This window comes from Mesoplodon bidens (genome assembly GCF_964165515.1).
Source record: "Mesoplodon bidens genome assembly, chromosome: 4".
NCBI lineage: Eukaryota > Metazoa > Chordata > Mammalia > Artiodactyla > Ziphiidae > Mesoplodon > Mesoplodon bidens.
In genome coordinates this window covers 109,768,208-109,787,276 of record NC_138160.1, presented here as the reverse complement: position 1 = coordinate 109,787,276, position 19,069 = coordinate 109,768,208, and the positions used below count along the sequence as shown (strand labels likewise).

The following is a 19,069-nucleotide window of genomic DNA, read 5'->3' as shown; positions in this document are numbered from 1 at the left end:
TGTTTGGAGAAGATGATAAGTTTCAGGATGTTGAAAAAGAAGAGTAGATAGAGGAAAGTAGAGGAGAGGTAGTAACTGTAAATTCCTGTTTGAGTTTAGCAGTAAACCCAGAGGTATCTGACAACAGTTACGTATAAGTTTATAGTTATATCTATATACTATAGATAGTACAGAGCAATATAGAGCAATATATAATATAGAGCAATTCTCTATTATTCAATTGAAAAGGCTTGGAGGACAGGTGAGTTAGACTAAGTTTAAAGAAGAAAGAGAGGAAGAAAAATATTAAGCAAAGACATTTGAAGAGGGATAGCCAAAGACTGAGGCTCTAGATATTTTTCTGTAAATAAGCCATTTAGCACAATTGAGAATGCACATTTTTAAAAGAAGTGAATATACGAGTGGCTACTGCTGAGCTCAGAAGTTGAAATAAAGCCTGTGATGTCAAGGTCATAAATCTGATCCTCACATTGGACAGTTTGCTTTGTACATAGGAAGATCCTATTTTATAACCAGAGATCCCATTCTTAATCAGCCATCTTAAAACGCCCAAAGTAATCATTATCTTCTCGGTAGTATTAATGATAAATGCCACATTTTGAACAACTGCTATGTGCTAGTCACAATTATAGATAATTTATGTAAATTATTTCATTTAGCCATAATGATACCATCCAAGGTAGATATTTAATAGATTGGAAAATAAAGGTAGAGAAAAAAAATCCTGCCTTTTCCAAGACTTCCTTGTTAGTAATTAGCTGATGCAAGGTTTGAACTCAGATCTGTCTGATTCCAGCTATGGCCTGCTGCTACTATTTCACAGGGTAGAATACATGACACTATGACTCTCTTATTGCTGTGGCAAACATACAAATAAAAATCCTAAAAGCATGTGTTCCTTGTACAGGATTAGTATCATCATCTCTTGTACTAGGAATAACAGATTTTATGCCCACCTTCTTCTAAATGTAGATTGATAACTATATAGTTGCACAAGTGGCCAAATACACAACTTACCTTAAAAAATCCCTTAAAAAATTATCCCCTGGCCAGGCAAGTTACAACGAAAGACATGATAAATGTACTAAGGAAAAAGAATTCTCTTCTTAAGTTGATTTTCTAGCTCCAACAAAAATGATTTAGCAAACTCTAAATAGAGCACAGGGATTGAAAACATCCACATGTGTCTGCACATGTTACTCATACAATATATACAGTGTGCATGGCCAACTGGACCAAATAAGGCTACAATTCCTTCAAGAAATTTTAGGAAGTCCATAAACTACAAGGATAAAATTGTCTCAAGAGAAATGAATACCACATTCCTAAAGTCACAAGAAAATGAAGCCCACGATATAATTAAGGACTCATACAGATTTGTATTTTTTAAAGTCGTAACAATGTAATGTTTCATTATTAATTAAATTAACAAATGTTAATGGATCACACACTATACTGGTCATTGGGAATAGGGTATTGAACGACAGTAGCCATGATACTTTTCCTCACTGATCTTTAAAGTCTAGCAGGAAAGATCAAAGGGTGTAAAATTAGAAAATTACCATACAACTGAACTGTACAGATAGAAATATGGTAAGAATCACTAAACTAGTTGGTGATAGGAGATAGAGGTTGTTCAGGGAACACTTCATTGAAGAAGTGACATTTGAACTGAGATCTAAATGACATCTAGGAATTCACCAGGCAAAGCTAAGGGGAAGCTAACAGAACAATATTTTTAAATGCAAGGTGTTAGAGGGAGCATGGTCAGTTTGAGCATCTGTAACAGATCTGGTGGCTGCAGCTTAGAGAAGGAAAGTGACCTTGGTGTGAGATGATACCAGAGAGACAAGTAGGAACAACAACATACAGGGCCCTATGGTCCAAGTTAAGAATTCTAGTCTCTTCCCTGTAAGCAATGTTAAACTAGCAGAGAGTTTCAAGGAAGACAGATTGTTGTAAGGAAGTAACATTATTAGTCTCTGATATTCCCAATATTGTAGGCATTTTAGACATTTTCCAAATAACATATGCCATTAATATAACTTACAAACAAACTAATAAACAAAAGTAGAAATTGAAGTGCAATAAAAACAAAGGAGATTTGAATTAGGAATCTGGGGGGAAAATGTATCCACCTAACTGCAGTCAGAATGAACCTCATTACTGATTTTTAACTGTTATTTCTGTTGTCAATGCTTAGTTTAAAAAATTACAACTAAGAAAAAGGTACCAGTGCTGAATGTGCATCGGTATTCTTCAGTGAACTGTTTCCATGCAAATTAAATAACTATGCAGGAATAGTCTTCAAAAATTCTAGTGTCTTTAAATCTCTTCAGTCTTTCAGACTTGATTTGAACTTCTGCACTATAAAAACGTCTCCCATCACAATCAGGCTGAAAAGCTTATTATAATTGCACTTAGGCGAAAGCATAAGAGCCTGTTACAGCTCCGTCTGACTATTCTAAATGAGTTCTGACAGATTTTGACTTGTAGGACCTGTCACCTTTTTTCACAGCTTTGGAGGTTGAGATTTTGATCTGCAATTTACCCTGGGCCTTAGTTATTTTTAGGCTTCAAGTTCTTCAAGCTCACTTATCTTTCACTCTGCTGGGGCCTAGAAAAAGGTTATATTCAGCTTTCGAGGGCTGTGTCTAATTTTCTTTTCTGAAGGACTTTTAAAAATCTAGAATGAACTCAGTCTTCTTGATTATTCAAATATAAATGGCTTATTCTTTGTATCAAAACAAATACATATTTTTAAGTCAGGTCTTGGTATTTGAACAAGAAATGTAAAACAGAAAAAGTTGATGTATGTAATGTAAGAATATGAATGATAATGAAAATATAATCATAAATACTAAGATAGTTCAATAGATAGGTGTCTAGGTAAGACACTAACTTAAACATAGAAATGTTTGCTTCCTCTCCGTAAGCTTGAGGGCTTCAGTATAAAGCATTTTCTGTATATAAAGCTTATTTGCGGGTTATTATATTTCTGTACAGATAATATCACTTTTTGTTGTGGATCACCTTAAAATTCACACTACACAGATCAATCATCATCAGTTCATCCTCATATCCCCTGAGTATTAGTATTTATAGATGAAGAAAGACAACGAGAGGACATGTTCCCTCTCTTAATATATCTGGAACATCAGCCCACATCTTCTGACTCCCTGTTATAGTTTCCAACATGCTACATTGCTATAGACTCTCTCTTTTAAAAAATTAATTCCTTTTGAATTTAGTAAAAACATTGGGGAAAAAAATAAAGAAAATGGAAAGCTGAAAACCTGAAGACTAATACTCTCAATATTTGCTTCAGGCTGTTACAAATCATTATTCTCTGTTAGACATCAATAATTTGCATTGGAGGATAAGGTCTGTAGAAACCTGATAACATTAGCCAATGCAAATTAGATTATTCCCTTGCTGATCCAATTTATTAAATGCACAACAAATGACTTCATGTTTTCAGTACTGGGAAATGGACTTGTTAGAATTCTGGCTCATATCACATGTACTGTATGTCATTGCAAAAAATCATTCAATATCCATTACAAAAGTCTTCAACAGAATCAGAACTGTCATTTCTAAGTTAAGTTCAATGTAATCTGTCCCCAGAGATTATTTGGATTGTTAACATTGAAAAAATAAAAAAAAATAATCACCTGCTCCTCTGGTGTGATTAAAATCTCCTTTAATGATTTTGCATGATTTTCCATTGCCATTGCATACACCACAATGATCTTCCCTTGCAAGAGACCCTAATAAACCATCACAGCCAACTTTCTGCAACAGAGAATGACAGTACATCATAAAGTGAGCTTTTTCTTCTTTTTTTAACCACTACTTTAGGACAAACCTAGTCTCTACAAACTAGACATATTTATTTGACAAACTAATAAAATGCCATATTCTCTGGTGCAAACTAATACAGTAAGCTCATGTCAAATAATACCGTCAGTAAATTGTCCAAAGTAGGGTAGTGATAAAAGTATTTTTCTTATATTAAGAATTAAATGGTATCCTAAAGCAATTTGGAAATCTAATATTGAGACAAATGCAATTTACATAAATCCCAAAGGAAATCACATTTCTATTAAATATAACATGATTAATCTAATTCATTCTACTCAACATAGAACAGATAGGCTTCACTGTATGGATGGATGGCTTCACTCCTAAAGTGGTTGAAGAGCAGATGCTGAGTATTAAATATTAACTTTGTAGAAACCAAATATAAATGTTTACATTCATTACAGTTCACCAATAAACTTCTATCCCCATCTTCTTTGGCATCTAACACATGAGTGAGTAAGAACTGCTCACAACCTATGGTTGCTATAAGAAAACAGTAACAATGGGATAATTAATTTTTATATGTTCCCAGAAGAATGATGTTAATATGAATCTTCTTAGATTAAATCACTGACTCTTTTCTAGTGAATAATGTTGGTCTCCCTTTGATGTTCAGAAAATATGATATTTTGCAAAGTTGTGCATACTCAAAGTGCATAAGTTAATATGTCTGTACTGTCAGAAATAAATGGTAGAATTATACCATCACCGCTAATCAAGAAGAAGCTGCAGGACTGACTGATGTTATATCCATTTATAACAAGTTACAATTATTTAAATAAAAATTTAAAATATCACATAAAACAGAAAAAAAAAAACAGGGTCTTTTTCTGTGGTTGGTGTTGGTGGTGTTGGGTTTGGGAGGGAGCAGGTTATAAAATGCAGCTGCAGGATGAATATCCCAAGAAAGCAAAAATCACATTAAACCTGCATAATACAGCATCCTTTCCCTTAGTCAAGAGGGTGTGTATCAGTGTCAAGAAGTAGACAAAACAATGCAATAGTGGAGAACTCTGACCAGTGAATCAAAGCTTATTCAGGGAGAAATGAAGAGAATGTTTCTGGATGAAAGAGGTGGCCACCACAGGAAATTCTCAAAATACAACAAAGATATGGCCGGAGTTCACTGATCAGGAGCCATGAAAAGACCTGAGAGTCCTGGGGTTAAAGAAAAAGTCTCTCCTTCATGTACAAATGAGGAGAAAATTTAGAGTAGAGTTTAGAGTGATTCTGAAATGATAAAAAGTGCCTTTATTGCTCTATCCCTAGCATCCGACTTGTTTCTCAGCAAATATAATAAACTTGATAAATAGTAGTTAAATGATTGAATAAATTAGTACCTAGTTGTCTCTTAGTTTTTTGTAACCCTTGTAACTGGGATAGTGTAAGTTTGTAAAATCTAAAATAAAAGGCAGGGATAGACGTAATGCCATGGCTCAATAATCACGTAAGCTTAAAATAAGAATCAAAGAGTTAGTATTTTGTAACTGGTAGTCTCAAGTATCCACACTTATCAAAATATGCTCACATAACTCTAAAAGTTGAGGATGAATGACTTGGAAAAGACAGTACTGTTTAACTGGTGGCAGGTACCTGAAGTACCACTGGCAGGCTGGAGACTGGCAGGTACCATGATAATACAGAGGAGAGTTTTCTCTATCCTTTTCCAGGATAGAAATGCCATGGGGCCAAATTGGGTCACCAGGAGAAAGCTGTCTATTTTCAATTGCCCTCCTTAGTCCACTCACCAAGTTTAGAATTCTACATTCAACTTCAATGCTGTATGTTTTATGATAAAATAAAACACTCTCGCCAAACCCAGTATACAGAGGGTTGTCAGAAAGAAAAAAGGAAGCATGTTTTTAATTATACTGAAAGACTGAATGAAGCATGTTAGTTAAAAAGCCAGAATCCTGAAGTATTCCAATGCTGTCAGAAGTTACAATTCATTTCACAGAAGTTTAATTATAATCATCAGGTTCACATAACACTTATGCAGAATTTTTTGTTGTTGTTGCTGTTACTTTTATGTTTACCTAGGGACTCTATAAAAGACCTGGCTTACACAATACTGTTAAGTGAAAAGCACAGCAATGTAAGCTATTATATTTGGCATATAGAGTTAGGAAAATAATTTCTTTTGAAAATAAATTCGTTTAAGTCATATACTAATCTGACAATTACATAAAATGATGAAATAAAGATAAAAGTTTTGGGCTTCCCTGGTGGCGCAGTGGTTGAGAGTCCGCCTGCCGATGCAGGGGACGCGGGTTCGTGCCCCAGTCCGGGAAGATCCCACATACCACGGAGCGGCTGGGCCCATGAGCCATGGCCGCTGAGCCTGCGCGTCCGGAGCCTGTGCTCCGCAACGGGAGAGGCCACAACAGTGAGAGGCCCGCGTACCGCAAAAAAGAAAAAAAAAAAAAAGAAAAAAAAAAAAAAGATAAAAGTTTTAATTGCATAACATACAGTTTTGAAAACAAAATATGTAAAGATAAATAATTGCAATGATTTTTAAATAGACAAATGAAAAATTATATTTCAGGCTACTGCCATATTCTGTTAAAGAATAAAGGAAATTAATATGTAATTATAAGACTGTCTCTTATACCAATTATATTGCATGATTCTACGCTTTAAATGTTACAGCATGATGGCAAAATAAAGAATCTGAGAGCTGCTAAAGCATTTAAGTTTCACGATGTTTCCAAGTTTTTATCCAGAAGTCTATAGACTTCTATTGGACCACAGATTGATCCATCCATAGCTTGTAATTGTTTTCAAATTTTGGAGCATGTGTGCACATGCGTGTGTGTGCATGTGTGGTCAGGTATGCGTTTTTTATAGGAAGAAACCAAAACTTTTATCAAATTCTCAAAGGAGTGTATTGCACAAAAAAGTCAATGACCACTGGCCTGCCTATTTCATTTTATAGATTAATGGACACATACATATTTTAAGTGATTTTCCCAAGAACACAGTTTCCTAGTGGCTGTCGTGGATTCAGTCCTCCTCCACTCAGACACCTCTTTTATTACTAAAGGATGTACATATTTTCCTTCCATACCTGGGAAATTTATCAGCTGATGGCTCTTAGCCTTCAGCCCTGTTCAGAAAATGGCTAGCCTAAAGAAAACTGCGTTTCCCAAGATAAAATCCCCCTCATCCCCTGGGACAGCTTGTATCCAAGCACTAGTAGATAATGGGGGTTAAAAAGGTCTGGTTTTCTCACCCCAAATGGGGAAACTTTGAAGAGCCATCCCAGCCACAATGCTCCTCACATGGTCAGCTGACGTCTTGTGACTGTACCAAGCCCAAATGCCCCCTGTGCTCAGTCCTGCCTCCTTCCCCCCTCTGCATACATGTTGATCAGGAAATCACCTGGCATTAAACTTCCTGCATATTAATCTTCCAGGGGAAGCCAACCTGAGACAGTGGCAGACCTGTAACTAGCAACTTCAAAGCTTTAGCCTTTGATCTTTCCACTACACTATTCATGTTCATTTTAACAGAATGTCTCCTTTCTAATGATAAATAAAGAAGAGCACATAAATGCATATAGTAGATGGAGATTATTTTTAAAAAGAAATAGAAAGGCAAATGAAATGCTTAAGTATAATAAAAAATTGACTGTACATTTAGAAATCAGCTGATTCAAGAATGTTGATGATACTTTGAGTAATAAGACTGATTTTATAGGATTTTGCCACATGACTCAGTCTTGGACACAAGACATGGAGAACTGGAGTGCTTGAGTTTCTGGTCTGGAATGCCCAAAGTGTCACAATTTTACACCTGTAATATGTATGTTACAGAATAAAATTTTCAGATTCTTTCAGCTAGTAATGAGTATTATATATTTTCTAGTCTGAACCCTTCATTATACAGATGAAGAAATGGACTTTCAAAGCAGATCAGACTTGCTGAAGATCACAGTTGAGGCAGAGCTTTCCACTGTACTGTGCAGCTGCTCGAAGGTCCCCCAATCCTCCCTCAGCATATACACTCTCCCTTTTGGAATGTCTTACCTGACACCTGCCATTTGCACAGATATCTAATCCTTGATATCCACAAGAAGTTCCATCCAACACTTTTTCTGATAGAAGAATAGGCTGTTCTTTTCCAACAGGAGAGCAAAACAAGGCACATGGTTTTTCTACATACAGAGTGGATAAAAATAAATGAACAAAATTTGTTCCATAAATATTTTTACCTCAAGCTTTATTTTTCAGAACAGTTACGAGTAAAAAATATAATCTGATGTTAACTGAGTAATGCACTACTAGAATATATAATACTAGAGGGTTATTATGAGTAGTAAATGAGATGATGCCTGAGCAAAATAGGTATCCAATGAATATTAACCTCCTTCTTAAGAATTATGTCTTCAAATTATTTTTAAAATGTACCATTTATTATTTTCTGGCACTAAACCTCTATCACACACAAACCAAGCATTCTTCGTGAAAAATATTTTGCATACTCCCATTTTTTGCTCATATCTTTTTGGCATGAACCCATTTTAATTTTAAGAACATATCAGATTTCTGCCTATTTAAGATTTACTTTATTCATGAAGGCTTTCTTGATGTCTCACTTCTAAATTCCAATACACTAATTTTAAATCCTATGCATTTGGCATTTTCTAATTGAAAAATTACTAGAGGGAGAAAGAAGAACTTCTAAGATGAACAATTCTTGTAAGATTTTCCATTGCGAGGATGTTTAGCAATGCAATACAATCCCATGAGAACATCCACTGGAATGCACAGTTGCTGAAGTGCTAGCTGGGACTCACACTCTTCATTGCTTACTCAGAAAGCATGTCGGGATGTTTGATGTTTAGGGTGAGAACTACTGTTCTAGGTAAAGAATTCTTGAATGGCTGGCAGTCACATTTAGTGGTTCCTTAAACAATAAGGTAGGAGGGTTAGAGTTAAAACACTTGCCTATTAGGCTCAGTCAAAAAGTGGCAAAACATTTTTAAAGTGCTGTTTCTATTTCTAAGCATCCTGCAGAGGAGCTGTAGTATTTGGTAACACCAGTAGTAGGATTATCCAAATCAGAAACTTCAGAGCAATTTCCAGGCTACATTACTACTCTATTGGCTTGACACCAGTCAGGCCCTTCACTGTTTATTAAGCTCATACAAATAGAATGGAAAATAGTTTACAGTCTCTGACACTGATCTTCGCTTATGTCTTCAGTAAAGTTCCACGTACGCTGATGGGATTCTATAAATACCAAATAACAGCCAGAGGCATGGAACAGGGTATCACTTGGCAAAGAGAAGACACACAGTTAAATGAGGCTTCAGAATTGAACATTTCAAACAGTTTTCACATGTGGCTTCTGGATACTGCTCTGAACAATTTTGGGGAGTTGGACCATGGCCTTTAATGTGAATGGTTTTGAAATTTTCCTTTAAGATGCCATTATAAGCTGCAATAAAGCAGTTCAGTGTGCTCTCACACCTCAAAGTAGGTTATGTTTATTCAATGACTACTTACTATGTCATATCTTTGGACTTAAAAACAGCTGCTGTCATTGCAACACTTTAATAGTGACATATACACACACACACACATGCACACACACACACCTCACTATTCTCTTTCCGGAGTTTTCACTGAAAAGAGGAGCAAACCACATATATGAATAATGTTGAAAGGAGTTAGTCTAGAATATTCCGTTTACATTCTAAGCAAGAACTCAGATAAAAACGTCGTATTTCTCCTTTTACATATTGTCAATTTACTGTACTTACTTTAGCCTTATAGATGACATCAACATTTGATACCAATCTTCCTTCCTGGAATACACCCTTGAGATTGTGACATTATAGTGATCCATGTAACATGCCAGTACTTGGCAGGCAGGCTCTGTCTTGATTTAAGAGACCACCCCTTTCCAAGGTATGCATTAAACATGGATTTCAGCTAAATTTCAGCACAGAGTATACAAAATACCTGAATGTTAAAGCCATGCACCTTTTTTTCTCTAAAAATAAATGTTCACTACTGCATTGATACCTTATATTTAATTCTCTTAGCCAGAGATCCATGTGTTACATAAAAAAACAGAAATAGCCACTTGCATTTTAAAGTATCGAAAACTTGGGTTGTTTTTTTTTTTTGCGGTAAAAACTTGGGGTTTTTAAAAGACTTGTATATTTCAATTTCTTCCATATGGCTCTAATACATAAAAACTATTGTTGTGTCTTTTATTCATCATACAGACTGACATGTTTGATTGATACATGTCACAGAATTATCAAAAATGGTACCCTGCTAATTATATAAATATCTATTATGGATCATTCTGATGATAAACAACACTTTATGAGTCAGGAGCTCCCTTAATTGTGATTTCCAACAGTTTTAATATTTTAAATTGACCCCCACACAACTCTGATTTTCTTTTAAAATCTGGAGGGAACCTGTTTCCTATCTCTTATTTCACATGTGAGTAAACAGGTCTCAAATGAAGTAAATATTATCAAATCAGACAGCCAGTTGGAGGCAGATGTAGAATTAACCCAGGATCAGATGATGATTTTCAGGATTTGAACTGTCATATTGACTTTATTTTTACCATGAAAAAATATTACTTATATACTTAAATTAATGCAACAAATATCCATCAGAAGCTTAATAACTGCCAGACAGTACACTAGGCACAGACAATAGAGGGAATAGAGACGTATTAAAATCTGCTTCAGCAGGGTCTTGTGGAGTACTTGGCAGGGGTACGTATCCTATATGGAAGATCAGGGGGATTCTTTTTTCCTAGAGAACTTGTCATAAACTGAGTCCAGAAAATCAGTAGAAGTTTTCAAGGTAAATACACGGGGAAAGAGATTAAAGCTTGAGAAAGAAAGGATATTGTGCCAAGAAACGTGCATATTTATAGGCCCAGAAGTAAGAAAACATGATGTACCTGAAGGATGAAATGAAATTAGGCCTGGCGGTGCTGGAGATTACAGAAGGGAATGATGGAGATGAGGCCAGAGACGTTAAAGGGGATAGGTCACAATAATGGCCTTATAAACCAGGTAATGAAGTTTGAGATTGGTCCTGACAGCAACGGGACTTGTGGAAGAGTATTCCTTGGAACAGTGACTGATGGTTTTGGCTTTCAAAAAGGCCAGCCTGTCTGAAATGAGGAGTAGGGGCTGAAGGAGGGTCACAGAGACAGTGAGGAAGCCATTTGAAGAATCCAGGGCAGAGATGGTGCAATCATGAACAAAGATGCTGGCAAACAAAGAAAGGTTTGGACAAATAGGGTGTGCTGATTGATTACAGGGGGATGGAGATTGAGGCAGAAGGATTCTGGCTTAGCTTCGTAATGAGGCTGATCATGATGCTATTCTCCATGAGAGAGCACAGTAAGAGGAGAGATGGTGGGAGTGAGAGAAAGGAAAAGGGGAAGGGGTATGTTGAACGTGACCCATGTTGAGTTAGAGATGAATGGGTTGCTGAGTGGACAAGTTCATGCAACATAGGGGTAAGCAGGTAAGGAGCTCAGGACAGAGAGATCTAGACTGGAGATAAATGTTTGTGTTCCTTTAGCATTCGGATGATAAATAAAACCTAGTGAATAAGTAAGATTATGCCAAGAAGGACGTTAGTGAGAGGAGGGGCCACGATAGGTCACTACAGAAAATTCCCATAAGACATATCATTCTTTCACTAAATATTTATTAAGTATCTACTCTGTTCAGATACTGCTTATGGTGCTAAACACATAGAAATGAATAAAATACAACCCTTGCTCTAACAATTATTATTCGGGGGGGGGCATAAACAAGTAAAATAAAAATATTATGATCGATGATGATAAGGTCTGTGAAAAAAGAATAAAGCAGGGGAAGGAAAAGGACTGAGTCAATATTTATGAAAAGATCAGAAGGAGGTGAGAGAATGAATCATACTGCTATCTGGGAAAAGTAATTCACCAGAGAAAACAACAACTTCCAAGGCACTAAGACAGAAGGAAGCCAGTGTGGGTGGCAGGGTGTGATGCGGGTACAGTACAGCTGAAGTTAGAGGGTAAAAGGAAGCCAGGGAGCTGAGGACCTTAGAGACCATTAGAAGAATTTTGGACTTTTAGTGAGCTGGTAAGACACTGAAGGCTTCTGAATGGAAGAATAACATGACATGACTGACATTTTAAATGCATCAATCTGGCTATGTTGAGACTGAAGGAGGTATGAGGACATGGGAATAAAGAACAGTTAGAGATAGCAGAAGAAGAACTACAATCCTTGAGGCTGTGGAACAAAAACCACACTCACAGAAAGATAGACAAGATGAAAAGGCAGAGGGTTATGTAACAGATGAAGGAACAAGATAAAACCCCAGAAAAACAACTAAATGAAGTGGAGATAGGCAACCTTCCAGAAAAAGAATTCAGAATAATGATAGTGAAGATGATCCAGGACCTCAGAAAAAGAATGGAGGCAAAGATTGAGACGATGCAAGAAATGTTCAACAAAGATCTAGAAAAATTAAAGAACAAACAAACAGGGCTTTCCTGGTGCTGCAGTGGTTGGGAGTCCGCCTGCTGATGCAGGGGAAGCGGGTACTTGCCCCGGTCCGGGAGGCTCCCGTGTGCCGTGGAGTGGCTGGGCCCGTGAGCCATGGCCGCTGAGCCTGCGTGTCCGGAGCCTGCGCTCTGCAGTGGGAGGGGCCGCGGCGGTAAGAGGCCCGTGTACCACAAAAAAAAAAAAAAAAAAAAAAGAACAAACAGAGATGAACAATACAATAACTGAAATGAAAAATACACTAGAAGGAATCAATAGCAGCATAACTGAGGCAGAAGAATGGATAAGTGACCTGGAAGACAGAATGGTGGAATTCACTGCTGCGGGACAAAATAAAGAAAAAAGAATGAAAAGAAATTAAGACAGCCTAAGAGACCTCTGGAACAACATTAAATGCAACAACATTTGCATTATAGGGGTCCCAGAAGGAGAAGAGAAAGAAAGGACCCGAGAAAATATTTGAAGAGATTATGGTCGAAAACTTCCCTAACATGGGAAAGGAAATAGCCACTCACGTCCAGGAAGCGCAGAGAGCCCCATACAGGATAAACCTAAGGAGAAACACACTGAGACACATAGTAATCAAATTGGCAAAAATTAAAAACAAAGAAAAATTATTGAAGCAGAAAGGGAAAAATAACAAATAACAAAAAAGGGAACTCCCATAAGGTTAACAGCTGATTTCTCAGCAGAAACTCTATAAGCCAGAAGGCAGTGACATGATATACTTAAAGTGATGAAAGGGAAGAACTTATAACCAAGATTGCTCTACCCAGCAAGGATCTCATTCTGATTCGATGGAGAAATCAAAAGGTTTACAGACAAGCAAAAGCAAAGAGAATTCAGCACCACCAAACCAGCTCTACATCAAATGACAAAGGAACTTCTCTAAGTGGGAAACACAAGAGAAGAAAAGGACCTACAAAAACAAACCCAAAACAATTAAGAAAATGATAATAGTAACATACATATCGATAATTACCTTAAATGTGAATGGATTAAATGCTCCAACAAAAGACACAGGTTTCCTGAATGGATACAAAAACAAGACCCATACATATGCTGTCTACAAGAGACCCACTTCAGACCTAGAGACACATGCAGACTGAAAGTGAGGGGATGGAAAAAGATATCCCATGCAAATGGAAATCAAATGAAAGCTGGAGTAGCAATACTCATATCAGATAAAATAAACTTTAAAATAAAGAATGTTACAAGGACAAGGAAGGCCACTATATAATGATCAAGGGACAAATCCAAGAAGAAGATATAACAATTATAAATATATATGTACCCAACATAGGAGCACCTCAATACATAAGGCAAATGCTAACAGCTATAAAAGAGGAAATCGACAGTAACACAATAATAGTGGGGGACTTTAACACCTCACTTACACCAATGGATAGATCATCCAAACAGAAAATTAATAAGAAAACACAAACTTTAAATGACACAATAGACCAGAGAGATTTAATTGATATTTATAGGACATTCCATCCAAAAACAGCAGATTACACTTTCTTCTCAAGTGCGCATGGAACATTCTCCAGGATAGATCACATCTTGGGTCACAAATCAAGCCTTAATAAATTTAAGAAAACTGAAATCATATCAAGCATCTTTTCTGACCACAACGTTATGAGATTAGAAATTAATGACAGGGAAAAAATCGTAAAAAACACAAACACATGGAGGCTAAACAATACATTACTAAATAACCAAAAGATCACTGAAGAAATCAAAGAGGAAATCAAAAAATACCTAGAGACAAATGACAATGAAAACACGACAATCCAAACCTATAGGATGTGGCAAAAGCAGTTCTAAGAGGGAAGTTTATAGCTATACAAGCCTACCTCAAGAAACAAGAAAAATCTCAAATAAACAATCTTACCTTACACCTAAAGGAACTAAAGAAAGAAGAACAAACAAAACCCAATGTTAGCAGAAGGAAAGAAATCATAAAGATCAGATCAGAAATAAATGAAATAGAAACAAAGAAATCAATAGCAAAGATCAATAAAAATAAAATCTGGTTCTTTGAGAAGATAAACAAAATTGATAAACCATTAGCCAGACTCATCAAGAGAAAGGGAGAGGACTCAAATCAATAAAATTAGAAATGAAAAAGGAGAAGTTACAACAGACACTGCAGAAAGATAAAGCATCTTAAGAGACTACTACAAACAACTCTATGCCAATAAAATGGATGACCTGGAAGAAATGGACAAATTCTTAGAAAGGTATAATGTTCCAAGACTGAAACAGGAAGAAATAGAAAATATGAACAGACCAATCACAAGTAATGAAATTTAAAATGTGATTAAAAATCTTCCAACAAACAGAAGTCCAGGAGCAGATGGCTTCACATGTGATTTCTATCAAACATTTAGAGAAGAGCTAACACCCATCCTTCTCAAACTCTTCCAAAGAATTGCAGAGGAAGGAACACTCCCAAACTCATTCTACGAGGCCACCATCACCCTGATATCAAAACCAGACAAAGATACCACAAAGAAAGAAAATTACAGACCGATATCACTGATGAATATATATGCAGAAATCCTCAACAAAACACTAGCAAACAGAATCCAACAACACATTAAAAGGATCATACACCATGATCAAGTGGGATTTATCCCAGGGATGAAAGGATTCTTCAGTATACTCAAATCAATCAATGTGATACACCATATTAACCAATTGAAGAAGGAAATCCATATGATCATCTCCATAGATGCAGAAAAAGCTTTTGACAAAATTCAACACCAATTTATGATTAAAAAAAAACTCTCCGGAAAGTGGGCATAGAGGGGACCTACCTCAACATAATAAAGACCATATACGACAAACCCACAGCAAACATCATTCTCAATGGTGAAAAACTGAAAGCATTGCCGCTAAGATCAGGAACAATACAAGGATGTCCACTCTCACCACTATTATTCAACATAGTTTTGAAAGTCCTAGCCATGGCAACCAGAGAAGAAAAGGAAAAAAAAGGAATAAAAACTGGAAAAGAAGAAATAAAACTGTCACTGTTTGCGGGTGACATGATACTATACATAGAGAATCCTAAAGATGCCACCAGAAAACTACTAGAGCTAATCAATGAGTTTGGTAAAGCTGCAGGATACAAAATTAATGCACAGAAATGTCTTGCATTCCTAAACACTAATGATGAAAAATCTGAAAGAGAAATTAGGGAAACACTCCCATTACCATTGCAACAAAAAGAATAAAATACCTAGGAATAAACCTACCTAAGGAGACAAAAGACCTGTATGCAGAAAACTATAAGACACTGGTGAAAGAAATTAAAGATGATACCAACAGATGGAGAGATATACCATGTTCTTGGACTGGAAGAATCAATATTGTGAAAATGACTATACTACCCAAAGCAATCTACAGATTCAATGCAATCCCTATCAAATTACCAATGGCAGTTTTTACAGAACAAGAACAAACAATCTTAAAATTTGTATGGAGACACAAAAGACGCCGAATAGCCAAAGCAGTCTTGAGGGAAAAAAACGGAGCTGGAGGAATCAGACACCCTGACCTCAGACTATACTACAAAGCTACAGTAATCAAGACAATATGGTACTGGCACAAAAACAGAAATATAGATCAATGGAACAAGAGAGAAAGCCCAGAGATAAAACCATGCACCTATGGTCAACTAATGTATGACAAAGGAGGCAAGGATATACAATGGAGAAAAGACAGTGTCTTCAATAAGTGGTGCTGGGAAAACTGGACAGCTACATGTAAAAGAATGAAATTAGAACACTCCCTAACACCATACACAAAAATAAACTCAAAATGGATTCGAGACCTAAATGTAAGACTGGACAGTATAAAACTCTTAGAGGAAAACTTAGGAAGAACACTCTTTGACATAAATCACAGCAAGATCTTTTTTGATCCACCTCCTAGAGTAATGGAAATAGACAAAAATAAAGAAATGGGACCTAATGAAACTTAAAAGATTTTGCACAGCAAAGGAAACCATAAACAAGATGAAAAGGCAACCCTCAAATGGGAGAAAATATTTGCAAACGAATCAATGGACAAAGGATTAATCTCCAAAATATATAAACAGCTCATGCAGCTCAATATTAAAAAAAGAAACAACCCAATCCAAAAATGGGCAGAAGACCTAAACAGACATTTCTCCAAAGAAGATATACAGATGGCCAGGAAGCACATGAAAAGCGGCTCAACATTACTAATTATTAGAGAAATGCAAATCAAAACTACAATGAGGTATCACCTCACACCAGTTAGAATGGGCAGCATCAGAAAATCTACACAGAACAAATGTTGGAGAGGGTGTGAAGAAAAGGGAACCGTCTTGCGCTGCTGGTGGGAATGTAAATTGATACAGCCTCTATGGAGAACAGTACAGCCTTAAAAGGCTAAAAATGTAACTACTATATGACCCAGCAATCCCACCAGTGGGCATATACCCAGAGAAAGCCATAATTCAAAAAGACACATGCACCCCAATGTTCATTGCAGCACTATTTACAACAGCCAGGTCATGGAAACAACCTAATGCCCATCGACAGACAAATAGATAAAGAAGAAGTTGTACGTATATACAATGGAATATTACTCAGCCACAAAAAGGAACGAAATTGGTTCATTTGTAGAGACGTGGATGGATCTAGAGACTGTCATACAGAGTGAAGTAAGTTAGAAAGAGAAAAACAAATATCGTATATTAACGCATATATGTGGAACGTAGAAAAATGGTACAGATGAACCGATTTGCAGGACAGAAATTGAGACACAGATGTAGAGAACAAACATATTGACACCAAGGGGGGATAGCGGCGGTGGGTGGTGGTGGTGGTGTGATGAATTGGGAAATTGGGATTGACATGTATACACTGATGCGTATAAAATGGATGACTAATAAGAACCTGCTGTATAAAAAAAGAAAGAAAAGAAAATGCAAAAATTAAAAAAAAAGAATAGTTACACAGCTACTACAATCATCCAGGTAAGACACTGTTGTTTATACCAGGGTGGCACCTCTGGAAATATTGGGCAATAATCAGAATCTGGATGTATTTTAAAGATAGGGCTCATGTGACTTTACTGAAATTTTGAATGTACAGTAAAAGAGAACTAAATGGAAAATGAAGACTCCAAAGTTTGTTGGTTGAAGCATCTGGAAATATAGAATTAACCTTTATTAAAAGGATGGTGTGAATAGAAGACTATTCTATTCTTCTTTCTATAAAGAAACAGTATGTTTGGAGGCCATGTGTGGGGGAAGAAAGTACGACATGTATGAAGCAGTGAAACAAGGGCAATATCTGGAGCGCAGAAGAAGAGAGAGTGAGGTTTTATATGAGGCAGGAGACGAGAAGGAATCAGGCTAAAGAAGGTCTTGCTGAGCATGTCATGTGGTGAAATTTGGCCTCTTACCTGAAGAGTTATGGCAAGTCTCTGAAATGCTTTAACTGGGAGATCAGAATGAGCCAATTTGCACTTTATATAAAGATCTCTAGTTCTACCTCGTGCTACCCCTTTACAGGGACACCCATCCCTCTCCCACCACCACCCCTAACTCCTGGTAACCACTCATCTATCTGTTTTCCATCTCGATACTTTTGTGGCTTCAAGAATGTTATATAAAAGGAATCATACAGTGTGAGACATTTTGAGATTGGGTTTTCCTACTTAGCATAATGCTGTGACATCCACCAGGTCACTGCATATGTTAACAGAGTGTTCTGTGTACTGTTGCATAATATCCCATGGCACAGATATACCTCAGTTTCCTAACCCTGCAGCTACTTAGAACCTTTTTGACTGTTTCCAGTGTTTGGCTATAGAAAATAAAGCTGCTGTGCCCATTTGTGTTCAGCATTTTTTTGTGGTTGCAAATTTTCATTTCTCTGAGATAAATAACCAAGACTGTGCTTTCTAAAGTGTATGCTTAGTTATTTAAAGAAACTGCCAAGCTAATTTTCAGAGTGGCTGCTCCATTTTACCTTCCTACCAGCAACGCATGAGAGATCTAGTTTCTCTTCATCCTCACCAGCATTTTGTATTGTCACCCTTTTTAAATTTTAGTTTATGTCATTGGTGTATAATATCTCTATATTTTTAAAATATATTTTTAGTCAGTGCTTGTGGTTGTTATATACCAGTAAAGGTAGAAAAAACAGAGCTCTGAAATACCTAGAATATAAACTGTAAAACAATATTTACCACTATTGTAAAGCACCTTGCAAACCTAGAAGTCTACATAACTAAGATGGTGGCGATCTGGTTGGTCATACCTTCATCCATGACAGCGTGCCACTGAAGTACATGCTTTGGGTACGAAGTTCTAACACTATAGGCCTGACATTGCCAGTCTCTGAATCCAGGCAAACCTGCAGGACAAGGTGGATTCTCACATATTCTGTATTGTTTTCTGGGACCATTACAATCCCTTGCTTCAGAACCTAGCCTAGAAAAGACAGTACAAATAATCAATTTTATCTTTTTTTATGTTAACTCCTCATTTAAAAAAATCAAAAGGCAATATATTAATAAGGTATAATCCTTTATATTAAATCTACTTTTGAAAAGGTGGACAGATTAAATGATTGGTAATGGTAGGAAATCCATATGTTTATTTAAAAATAT

The 19,069-nt window shown here is 36.4% G+C and overlaps 1 protein-coding gene across 1 annotated transcript in view; it reads right to left on the bottom strand.

Annotated features, from left to right (window-relative positions):
* ADAMTS19 (ADAM metallopeptidase with thrombospondin type 1 motif 19) overlaps window positions 1-19,069 on the bottom strand; it is a gene marked incomplete at its 5' end in the record, with an annotated part of 287,542 nt that overhangs the window by 93,164 nt on the left and 175,309 nt on the right. Inside the window, 3 exons of the mRNA XM_081232610.1 lie at window positions 3,675-3,795; window positions 7,893-8,020; window positions 18,718-18,890. Coding sequence (XP_081088736.1) covers window positions 3,675-3,795; window positions 7,893-8,020; window positions 18,718-18,890 — 422 coding nt within the window. The remainder of the gene's footprint in view (window positions 1-3,674; window positions 3,796-7,892; window positions 8,021-18,717; window positions 18,891-19,069) is intronic.